The 12,457-nt window shown below is 36.3% G+C and overlaps 1 protein-coding gene across 9 annotated transcripts in view; it reads left to right on the top strand.

The window, feature by feature from the left end:
- Positions 1-12,457, top strand: part of CCDC66 (coiled-coil domain containing 66) — a 51,186-nt gene that overhangs the window by 30,796 nt on the left and 7,933 nt on the right. For all 9 annotated transcript variants that reach the window (XM_058726505.1, XM_058726502.1, XM_058726506.1 and 6 more), the window contains 3 exons: positions 562-723; positions 3,620-3,764; positions 4,486-4,572. In XM_058726505.1, coding sequence (XP_058582488.1) covers positions 562-723; positions 3,620-3,764; positions 4,486-4,572 — 394 coding nt within the window. The remainder of the gene's footprint in view (positions 1-561; positions 724-3,619; positions 3,765-4,485; positions 4,573-12,457) is intronic.

Genomic DNA, 12,457 nt, shown 5'->3' with positions numbered 1-12,457 from the left:
ACTCTTGGGGCGTGTGGATGGCTCAGTCGATTGAGCGTCTGACTTTGGCTCAGGTTATGATGTCAGGGTTTGTGAGTTTGAGTCCTGCATCGGGCTCTGTGCTGACAGCTCAGAGCCTGGAGCCTGCTTCAGATTCTGTGTCTCCCTCGCTGTCTGCCCCTCCCCCACTTGTGCTCTTTCTCTCTCTCTCAAAAATAAGTATTACAAACTTTTTTTAATAATGTTACTCTTAGTTTAGTGAACAGACATTTATAGAGTATCTGTTGCTTACCCGTATCTGTTGCTTACCCGGCATTATGCTAAGCACTAAGCACTCAGCTGTTTCTGGATTAGTTCTTCTAACAGCCCTCCTGGGGTTAAAGAAAAAGCATATGTAGAACTTGACAGATGAGATGGGAGAAATAGATTGGGAATTTGACAATTTAACTTTACTTATATATGTAATGCTGTATTGTGTATCATCTGATACTGATAAGCTTATTTTAGGAATATAAACAAATGCTAAAAATGGATTTTTTTAATTTGTAACAGTAATTTGTGTCATTTATGATTTATGACCAGAAAGCTATCACTGCTCAGGTAGAGGAGAAACGCAGGAAGAAACAGCTGGAAGAACAGCAAAGAAAGAAGGAAGAACAAGAAGAGGAGTGTCGCTTAGCACGGGAGCGAGAAGAAATGCAGAAGCAGTATGAAGAAGACATACTTAAGCAAAAACAAAAGGAAGTAAGTATTTATATATTAAAAAAATTTTTTTATTGAAATACAGTTGACACACAATGGTAGTTTCAGCTATACAAAATAGTGATTCAGCAGTCCTGTATGTTATGTGTGTTCACAAGTGTAGCTACCATCTGTCATCATACACACTATTAGGGTACCATTGACTATATTCCCTATGTTGTAGCTTTCATCCCCATGACTTATTCATTACATAACTGGAAGCCTGTACCTTCCACTCCTCTTCACCCGTTTACTGACTCCATCCTACTACCAGTTTGTGGGGCTGTTTTTGTGTTTGTGTGGGGTTTTTTGTTTTGCTTTTCATTTAATATTTTTTAGATTCCACATGTAAGTGACTTCATATGGTATTTGTCTTTCCCATCTGACTTATTTTGCTTAGCATGATACCCTCTAGGTCCATGCATGTTAGTGCAAATGTCACGATCTCATTCTTTCTTATGGTCGAATAAAATATAGAATATGTATACACCACATCTTCTTTATCCATTCATCTACCTATGGATACTTCGGTTGCTTCCATATTTTAGCTGTTGTAAATAATGCTGCAATAAACATAGGAGTGCATATCTCTCGTTTCCTCAGGCAGATACTCAGTAGTGGAATTATTGGATTGTATGGTAGTGCTATTTTTAGTTTTTTGAGGAAAGTTCATACTGTTCCGCAATGGCTGTACCAATTTCCGTTCTCACCAACAGTGTATGAAAGTTCCCTTTTCTCTACATCCTCACCAACACTTGTTATTTCTTGTCTTTTTGATATTAACCAGTCTGACCAATGTGAGATGGTATAATTATGGTTTTGATTTGCATTTCCCTGTCGTTGAGCATCTTTTCCTGTGTTTGTTGGTCATCTGTGTCTTTGGAAAAACCTCTATTTGAATCTTCTGCCCTTTTTTTAAAAAATCAAGTTATTTGAGGTTTAGGTTGTTGTTGTATAACTTCTTTATGTATCTTGGATATTAACTCTTTTTCACATACATTGTTTATAGATAACCTTCGCATTCAGTAAGTTGCCTTTTGTGGATGGTCAGAAGTATTTTATTTTGATGTAATCCCAACAGTTTATTTTTACTTTTGTTTCTGTAGCTTGAGGAGACATATCTAGAAAATTGTTGCTAAGGCCAGTGTCCAAAAGGTTACTACCTATGTTTCTTTAAGGAGTTTTATGGTTTTAGGTCTCACAATTTAGATCTGTAATCCATTTTGAGTTTATTTTTGTGTATGGTGAAGGAAGTGGTCCAGTTTCATTCTTGTGCTTGTAACTGTCCAGTTTTCCCAACACTATTTGTTGAAGTGACTTCTTTTTCCCATTGCATATTCTTGCCTCTGTTGTAGATTAGTTGACCATATTAAGCATGGTTTTATTCCTGGGCGCTCTATCCTCTTTGATCTCTGTCTGTTTTGTGCCATTACTATCCTATTTTGATTACTAAAGCTTTGTAGTATATATACTTCAAATCTGAGATTGTGATACCTTTAGTTTTGTTCTTCTTTCTCAAATTACATTGGCTATTTGGGATCCTTTGTGGTTCCATACAAGTTTTAGGATTATTTGTTCTAGTTCTGGGAAAAATACTATTGGTGTTTTGATAGGGACTGCATTGAATCTGTAGATTGCTTTGGATAGAATGGACTTTTAGCAGTGTTAATTCTTCCAGTCCATGAACATGGTAATATTTACATTATAAATAATATTTTAGAGTAAAAAATGGATTTTTTTAAGCTTATTTATTTTGAGAAAGAAAGCATGTTTGAGTGGGGGAGAGGCAGAAAGAAGGGGAGAGAGCAGCCCAAGCAGGCTCCATAAGCAGCGCAGAGCCTGATGTAGGGCTTGATCTCACAATGGTAAGATCATGACCTGAACCAAAATCAGGAGTCCGATGCTTAACTAACTGAGCCACCCAGGTGCCCCAGTAAGAGTCTTTTCAAAAAGAGTAGCTCTCTGGTTAGCTAGGAAAACATCTCTGTTAAGTGGCACAGACAGCATAGGTATGGTTGTGTCAAGTACCATGTCATACAGTGACATTTGATTGCCAAGGATTTGGGAGGTTTAGAGAAGAGCCTTAGAGCCTTTTCTCTGGAGCTGGGAGATGGGTCTAAGAGCCTGCATTTTCTTGATTTTTCCCATTTGCAGCCTTCACTCCACACTTAGCTGATGAAACAGCATATGGTCGGGGTTCTAATTTGATTATGTTGAATAGGCTGAGCTAACTACTCCTATGAAATAACTGTATACATGAAAAAAATCTAAGTATCGTGTGCTTGAATTGCAAGAAATGGCCATAAACCTTATAGGTTTTTTTTGTTTTTATTTTAAAAAAGTTTTTTAATGTTTATTTAGTATTGAGAGAGAGAGAGAGAGAGAGAGAGAGAGAGGGACAGCACAAGCAGAGGAGGGCAGAGAGAGAGAGAGGGAGACAGAATCCAAAGCAGGCTCTAGGGTCCGAGCTGACAGCACAGAGCCTGCCTGATGTGGGGCTCAAACTCACAAACTGTGAGATCATGACCTGAGCCAGAGTCGCTTAACCGACTAAGCCCCCCCAGGCGCCCCGTATAAACCTTGTGTTCTACATCTTAATCTATTTTTACTCTTAATGGAATTCTGATGGAATTGACCATTGGTTTTAGAAGCTTTCAAAACTTTATTATAAATTTGAGTGGGTAAAAGTGTTCTTAAATTTGTGATCTAATACAGATAAAAAGATATTAAATACAGAGAAAAGATACTAAAATGTGAGCTTCAAAAGCGAAGGAACTTTGCCCAGACTGTTCTCCCAATATCTTGAATAGTGTCTGACACATAGTAGCTTATCTACTCAGAATTGTCAAGTCTGTACGTGTTTGATAATTGTATTTAATACCTTTGTGCACCTCAATAGGAAATCATGGCTCTCAAGACAAATGAGCTATTCCAGACAATGCAAAGAGCACAAGAGCTAGCACAGAGACTGAAACAGGAACAGAGAATCCGAGAATTGGCTCAAAAGGGACATGACACTTCTGGATTGATTAAAAATCTTGGCGGTAAGCGCTTCACTAGTATTTTACTTATGGGGTGCCTGGGTGTCTCAGTCGGTTGAGAGTCCATCCAACTCTTGATCTCGCTTTACCCCATGACTCACATTTCATGGAATTGAACCCTGCGCTGGGCTCGGTATTCTCTCTCTCTCTCTCTCTCTCTCTCTCTCTCTCTGCCTCTCCCCTGCTCATGCACCATGCTCTCTCTAAATAAATAAACTTAAAAATAATAAAATAATTAAAAAGAATTTTACTTACAGTATCTTTTGAAGATGCTTTTAAGTAATTTCTTATTTTTAGTGCCTAACACACCTATTAACTAAATGTTTTTTAAGGAATTTCAGACTTTGAGCTATTGGAACTCTATAATGCTTTTTTTATTTGAGAAATCGCCTTAAGAGTATACTAAATGTTACATTTTCTAGTAATCTTAAATTCTCTTTATGTTTTGCTCGCAGTAGGGAAAATGTTTGCTTTTTTACCCAGTTTTTGGAGAAAAATATTAAGTGATCTCCCTAAAATTCAATAACAGATAAAAATGCAGGTAAGTTTTTGTAAGAAACTTTAGGATAGCCCTTTTAAATTTGTATTGCAGTTTTCACACTTCCTGATTACACCAAACGTCTTCTTTGTATTTAGTTGCTGTCATTATGTTGGATAACATATTTCTCTTGTCAGTTAATACAAGTGGAATATAATGAATCTACTAACAACATTTCAAATTTAGGACATGGCTTGGATGATGTCAGTGATAAAATGAATATATGTATCAACTCTACAACCTCTCCCAAAAAGGACACTGCTGTGCAAACAGGTATTTGTTTAAAAGTTGTGATTTGGTTTAAGATATACTTAAAATTAACATCACAGTTAGAATTAAGCTCAATTTAAAATTGAGCTCAATTTAAAATTCATTTAAAAAAATGAAAGGAATTCAAGGTTTTCAGTAAAAATAAGAAAATAAAGGGATCTCTTGGCTTTTCATTTCTTTGTAACAGCTTTATTGAGATATAACTCAGATAACATAAAATTACCTCTTTTAAAGAATACAATGCAATGTGTTTTTTCTAGAGTACAATTAGAGTATAGAGTTGTGCAACCATCTCCACAATTTTAGAACACTTTTATAACTCCAGAAAGAACCTCTGTATTCATCAGCAGCTTTTGTCCACTTCCTCCCTCCTCTCTAGTCATAGGCAACCACTAATCTACTTTCTGTTACTCTAGATTTGTCTGTCCTAGACATTTCAAATAATTGGAATCATACCATATGTGGTGTTTTGTGTCTGGATTATTTCTTTGCATAATGTTTTAAGGTTCAGCATGTTATAGCGTGTACTTCATTCTTTTTTATCATTGAATAATATCCCATTTTGTGCATATACCACATTTTGTTTATTCCTTCATCAGTTGATGGACTTTTTGGTTAATTACACTTTTTAATTACAGATATGCTATGAACACTCATGCAGAACTTACGTAGACCTGTATTTTCAGGTTTCCTGGGAGAAAAGAGTAACATTGCTGAGTCATATATAACCAACTTTATGTTTAGCATTTGAGGAACTACAAAACCATTTTCCAAACAACTGTATCATTTTATATTTCCATCAGCAGTGTATGAGGGTTTCAGTTTTTCTGCATGTTCCCTTGCACTTATTCTCATGGTAGTGAAGTGGTATGTCATTGTGGTTTTGATCTGCATTTCCCCAGTGACTAATGATGTTGAACATCTTTGTTATGTGTTCATTTTAAATTTTAAAAAGTTGATAAGGTAATATCCATGTTGGATATTATTATCAGAGATCTCCATGCTTACTGTGAATCCTTTCCTCTTTATTTATCTTTCTAGGAAAAATTTTTTTTATATAATTTTTTTAATGTTTAATTTTGGGAGAGAGAGAGTATGTGCACGGGAGCGTGCGCGGGGGAGGGGCAGAGAGAGAGGGAGACACAGAATCCAGAGCAGGTTCTGGGGTCTGAGCTGCCAGCACAGAACCCGACATGGGGCTCGAACTCACTAACTGTGCGATCATGACCTGAGCCGAAGTCAGACACTTAAGCGAGTGAGCCACCCAGGCGTCCCTCTTCCTGGGAATTTTTTATGAACTTGCAGGAAACCCCTTTATCTTTTCACCTTTTTAAATTGAGATATAGTTGACATATAACATTTTTTCAATTGTACAATAGTGATTCTATATTTGTATATGTTGAAAAATGATCACAGTAAGTCTAATTAGCAGTTTCACCATCGATTACAGAATTTTTTCTTGTGATGAGAACTTTTAAGATTTACTCGCAACTTTCAAATATAGAATTATTTTTAACTATAGTCACTGTTGTACATTACATCCCAAGACATATAACTGGAGTTTGTACCTTTTGACCGTTCACCCATTTTGCCCTTCCTTTTACACCAACTGCTGCTCTTGGCAACAGTATCTGTACCTATGAGCTTCTGGATATATATATATTTTTTTTTTTTTTTTTTTTGACTATGCGTGGTTTTTTAAGATTCCACATAGAAGTAAGATCATTATGCTATTTGTCTTTCTCTTTTTTCACTTAGCATAATACTCTCAGGGTCCATCCATGTTGTCACAAATGGCAAGATTTCATTTGTTTTTATGGCCTGATAATATTCTTGTGTGTGTGTGTGTGTGTGTGTGTGTGTGTACACACACTACATTTTCTTTATATTTGTCCGACACTTAATGTTGCTTCCGTGTCTTCACTATTGTAAATAATGCTGCAGTGAACTTGGGAGTATATATATCTTTTTGAGTTAGTGTTTTTGTTTCTTTCAGTTAAATACCCTGAAGTGGAATTGCTGGATCATGTGGTAGTTCTACTTTTAATTTTTTGAGAAACCTTTGTACTGTTTTCCATAGTAGAAATGTACCAATTTGTAATTCTCACAGTGCATGAAAATTCCCTTTTCTCCACATCTTTGCCAACTCTGGTCATTTCTTGTCTTTTTGGTACTCCCATTCTGATTGGTTAAAGGCCATGTCTCATTGTGGTTTTTATTTCCTGATGGTCAGTGGTGTTGAGTATCTTTTCATGTAGCTGTTGGCCATCAGTAGGTTGTCTTTGGAAAATCATTCAGATCTTCTACCCATTATTTATTTATTTGTTATTGTTTCATTAAAAAAAATGTTAATGTTTATTCTTGAGAGAGAGACAGACAGAGACAGAGTGTGGGTGGGGGAGGGTCGGAGAGAGAGGGAGACACAGAATCTGAAGCAGGCTCCAGGCTCTGAGCTGTCAGCACAGAGCCTGACGCGGAGCTCGAACTCACAAACTGTGAGATCATGACCTGAGCTGAAGTCAGACGCCTAACCGACTGAGCCTCCCAGGTGCCCCTGTCCATTTTAAATCAGATTATGTTTTTGCTTTTGCTATTGCATTGTATGAGTTCTTTGTATTTTGGATATTAACCTCTTATCAGATTCATTGTTTGCAAATATTTTCTTCCTTCAGTAGGTTGCCTTTTCAGTGTTTTGATGGTTTCTTTTGCCCTTTGCTATGAAGAATGTTTTTAGTTTGATGTAGTCTTGTTTACTTTTACTTTTGTTGCCTTTGCTTTTGGACTCAGATTCAAAAAATCATCGCCAAGACCAGTGTCAAGGAGTTTATTGCCTGTGTTTTTATTTTTAGGAGTTTTATAGTTTTAGGTCATACATTCAAGTTTTTAATCCATTTTGAGTTAATTTTTGTGTATAGTGTAAGATAGTGGTCTGGTTTCATTATTTTGCAATTGACTGTCCAGTTTTCCCAGCACTATTCATTGAAGAGACTGTCCTTTCCCTATTATGTATTTTTTGGCTCCTTTGTTGTCAATTAAATGACTGTATAAGCATGGGTTTATTTCTGGGCGCCCAGTTCTTTTGATCTGTATCTGTTTTTATGTCAGTACCTTACTCTTTTGATGACTATAGCTTTGTAATATAATTTGAAATCAGGTGGTGTGATGCCTCCACCGTATTCTTTTTCAAGCTTACTTTGGCTATTTGGGGTGCTTTTGTAGTTCCATAGAAATTTTGGCATTGTTTATTTCTGTGAAACATGCCACTGGAATTTTGATAGGGATTGCACTGAATTTGCAGATTGCTTTGGACAGTACAGACATTTTAAGAATGTTATTAATTCTTCCAGTGAGTATGGAATATCTTTTCCATTTGTGTGTTCTTCTTCAGTTTCTTTTAGTAACATCTTATAGTTTTCAGTGTGCAGGTCTTTCACCTCCTTGGTTGAATTTATTCCTAGGTATTTATTTTTGATGCAATTGCAAATGGGATTGGTTTCTTAATTTCTCTAATAGTATTAGTGTATAGAAATGCAACACATTTTTGTATATTAATTTTATGTCCTGCACCTTACAGAATTTGTATTTTTCTGACAGATTTTGGTAGAGTCTTTAGGATTTTCTGTGTATAATATGTCATCTGCAAATAGTGACAGTTTTACTTCTTCTTTTCCAGTTTGGATGCCTTTTATTTTGTTTTTCTTGCCTAATTGCAATGACTTGGATTTCCAGTACTATGTTGAATAACAGTGGGGAGAGTAGACATCCTTATCTTGTTCTTTATCTTAGAAAAAACTTTCACCTTTTCACTGCTGAGTGTGATGTTAGCTGTTTACTTGACATATATGGCCTTATTATGTTGAAGTGTATTCCCTTTATACTCTCTGTATAAGAGTTTTTATCATAAATGGATGTTGAGTTTTGCTTTTTCTGCATCCATTGAGATGATCATATGATCTTTATCTTTCATTTTGTTAATATGTTGTATCTCATTGATTTATTTGCAGATGTTGGAACATCCTTGCGTCCCTGGAATAAATCCTACTGGATCATGGTGTATGATCCTTTTAATGTATTGTTGAATTCTGTTTGCTGATATTTTGTTGAGTTTTTTGCATCTATATTTGTCACGGGTATTGGCCTGTAATTTTCTTGTGGCATTCTTCTCTGATTTTGGTATTGGGGCGATGCTGGTCCCATAAAATGAGTTTGGAAGTGTTCCCTCTTCGGTTTTTTGGAATAGTTTGAGGATTGGTTATTAATTCTTCTTTGAATGCAGGGTAGAATTCACTAGTGATTCCATCTGGTCCTGGACTTTTGTTTATAAGGAGGTTTTTTTTTGTTTTGTTTTGTTTTGTTTTTTTATTATGAATTCTCCTTACTAGTAATAGGTCTGTTCACATTTTCTATTTCTGCATCATTTAGTCTCGATAGGTTGTATGTTTCTAGGAATTTATCCATTTGTTCTAGGTTGTCAAATTTGTTGGTGTGTAGTTGTTCATAGTATTATGATCCTTTGTATTTCTGTGGTGTCAGTTGTAATGTCTCCTCTTCTGATTTTTGAATTCTCATTTTTCTTGATGATTCTAGCAAAAGTTTGTCAGTTTTGTTTATCTTTTCCAAAAATCAGCTCTTAGTTTCACTGATACTGTCTATTGTTTTTATAGTCTCCACTTCCTTTTGTCCCCCCTCTGATCTTTGTTATTTCCTTCCTTGTACTGAATTTGGTTGGTCTTCTTTTTCCTTGAGATTTAAAGTTATGTTGCTTGTTTTTCTTGTTTCTTGATGTAGGCATTTATCACGATGAACTTCACTTCCCTCTTAGAACTGCTTTTACTGCATCCCATAAGTTTTGATGTTGTATTTCCATTTTAATTTGTCTCAACATTTTTTTATTTCTCTTTTGGTGTTTGGACTCCTTAATTTAATCTTCACATAATTATGAATTTTCCAGTTTTCTTCATGTAATTATTACTTTCTCGTTTCATATCATTGTGGTTGGGAAAACTGTGTGTAGATATTAATTGAAATTTCATGAATTTATTTTATTAAGACTTGTCTTGTGGCCTAACATGATCTAGCCTGGAGAATGTTCTATGTGTACTTGTGAAGAATGTGTTTTCTGTTGCTTTTTATATCGAATGTTCTGAATATATGTGTGAAGTTCATCTAGTCTAACATTTAAGGCCTTTGTTTTTTTACTTTCTGTTTGGATGATCTATTCAGATATATGTGGGGTTTTAAAGTTTCCTGTTGTTGTACTGCTGTTTATGCCTGTTAATACTTGCTTTATATATGTACATGTATTTAGGTGCTCACGTGTTGAGTGTATAAATATTTACAAACGTTACATTCTCTTGTGGATTGACCTCTTTATCAGTATGTAATGCCCTTCTTTGTCTCTTTATTGTAGTCTTTGTTTTAAAGTCCATTTTGTTTGATATAAGTGTGGCTACCTTCAATTTCTTTTATTGTCCATTTGCATGGAACATCTTTTCTCATCCCTTATTTTCAATCTGTATGTGTCCTTCTGAAGGGAGTCTCTTTATAGGCAGCATTTAGTTAGGACTTTTTTTTTTTTTTTTTTTAATCCATTCACCCATTCCATGTCTTTTGATCTGGAAAATTTAGTACATTTACATTGAAAGGAATTATTGGCAGGTGTATATATATTGCCATTTTTTTCATTGTTTTCTAGTTCCTTTTTGCTTCTCTTCCTTTGTTTTGATGACTTTAATGGTATTGTTAGATTCTTGATCTTTTGTGACTCTGTCCTTTGTGTATCTACTGTAGGTTTTTACTTTGTGGTTAACATCAGGTTTACATACAGTGTAACTTAGAACAGTGTGTTTTAAGTTGGTAACAATTTAAGTTTTAACATATTCTAAAGCTCTACATTTTTACCCCCCTCCCTCATATTTTGTTTCTGGTGGCACATTTTGCATCTTTTTATCTTTTGTATCCCTAACTAGTTATTCCAGTTATGGTGATTTTTACTACTTCATTGTTTTTAAATTTTTTTTTTTAATGTTTATTCATTGTTGAGAGAGAGAGAGAGAGTGTGTGAGCAGGGATGGGGCAGAGAGAGGAGACACAGAATCTGAAGCAGGCTCCAGGCTCCGAGCTGTCAGCACAGAGCCCAACGTGGGGCCTGAACTCATGAACCGTGAGATCATGACCTCAGCCGAAGTTGGATGCTTAACCTACTGAGCCACCCAGGCGCTCCTATTGTTTCAGGGTTTCAGCCTTTAGACTGGTCTTATAAATGATTAAGCTACTACTTTTATTTTGTATTAATGTTTACTAGTGAGATTTTTAGTTTTCCATTTGTTGTTGATCAGTGTTTCTTTTACATTCCTTTTAAGTCTGGTTTAGTGGTGATGAACTCTTATGTTTTGCTTGTCTAGAAAGTAAATTCTTTAATTCTGAATGATAACTTTGCCACGTACATTTTTCCTGGTTGGAAGTTTTTTCTTTTGGCACTTTGAATATATTGAGTCACTGCCTTCTGGCCTACAGAATTTCTGCTGAAAAATTTCATGTAGTCTTTAGGAGGGTTCCTTGTATGTAACAAGTTGTTTTCTCACCATTTTTAAGATTTGCTCCTTGTCTTAAAGTTTTAACATTTCAATTATAATGTATCTTTGTGATGGTTTCTTTGTTTTTATCTAATTTTGAATTCTCTGGGCTTCCTGTATCTGTATATCTATTTCTTCTCCAGGTTAGGAGATGTTTTTTTCTCCTAGAAGTTTTCTGCCCCTTTCTCTTCTTCCAGGATTCCATCATATAATGTGAATATTAGTCTGTTTGATGTTGTCCCATAAGTTCCTTGAGCTATCTTCACTTTTATTTGTTTTTGGGTTCACTGATCTTTTTTTCTGCTTCATCTTGTCTCCTGTACCCTTCTAGTGTATGTTTCAGTACAGTTATTCTGTTCCTCAGCTCTGTGACTTCTGTTTGGTACTTTGATACTTACATTCATTTTCTTTTTGAAGTTTTCCTTGCTTATCCATTCTTTTGAGTTCTGTGAGCATCTTTATCATTACTTTGAACTCTATCAGGTAAATTACTTCTTTTTTTTTTTTTTTAAGTTTGTTTATTTTGAGGGGCACCTGGGTGGCTCATTAAGTTGGGCATCTGACTTTGGCTCAGGTCATGAGCACAGGTCTGTGCTGGCAGCTCAGAGCCTGGAGCATGCTTCAGATTCAGTCTCCAGCTCTCTCTGCCCCTCTCCCGCTCATGCTCTGTCTCTCTCTTGCTCTCAAAATATAAACAAACATTAAAAAAGATTTTTTTAAGTTTATATTTTGAGAGAGAGAACCCGTGGGCGAGGGCAGAGAGAGGGGACAGAGGCTATGAAGCAGGCTCTTTGCTGAAAGCAGTGAGTTTGACCCCTGTGTCAGGCTCTGTGCTGACAGCTTGGAGCCTGGAGCCTGCTTCAAATTCTCTGTCTCCCTCTCTCACTGCCCCTAGCCTGTTCATGCTCTCTCTCTCAAAAATAAATAAATATTAAAAAAAAGGGGGGGGGGGATTGAGTGTGCCAAGACCGGGTCAGTGCCCTAGAGGGGAATATCTCAGTCAGCACCTAGATTCAGGCTGAGTGGAAGCCAGACCTTCAGGCATCAGCTTTTAACGTATAAAAGCATATACAGTCCCAACAGGACCACAAGCAGAAGCGCACCTGGCCTCCAGAGCCAGGTGATCAAGGGGCACCCTGCACATAGCAGCTGCAGAAACCAGGGCACAAAACATAAAATCCCAGGCAACAGACATGTATAAGGAGATATTGGGACCGTGGAACAGGACAGAGGAAGAACGTGAAGATGACACCTGCTGGTTGGAGTGAGGTAGACAGGAGTGGATGGGGGAAGGTTTCTAAAGATAGCATCTG

Source organism: Neofelis nebulosa, chromosome 4, assembly GCF_028018385.1.
Source record: "Neofelis nebulosa isolate mNeoNeb1 chromosome 4, mNeoNeb1.pri, whole genome shotgun sequence".
NCBI lineage: Eukaryota > Metazoa > Chordata > Mammalia > Carnivora > Felidae > Neofelis > Neofelis nebulosa.
This window is presented reverse-complemented; position numbering and strand designations above follow the sequence as displayed.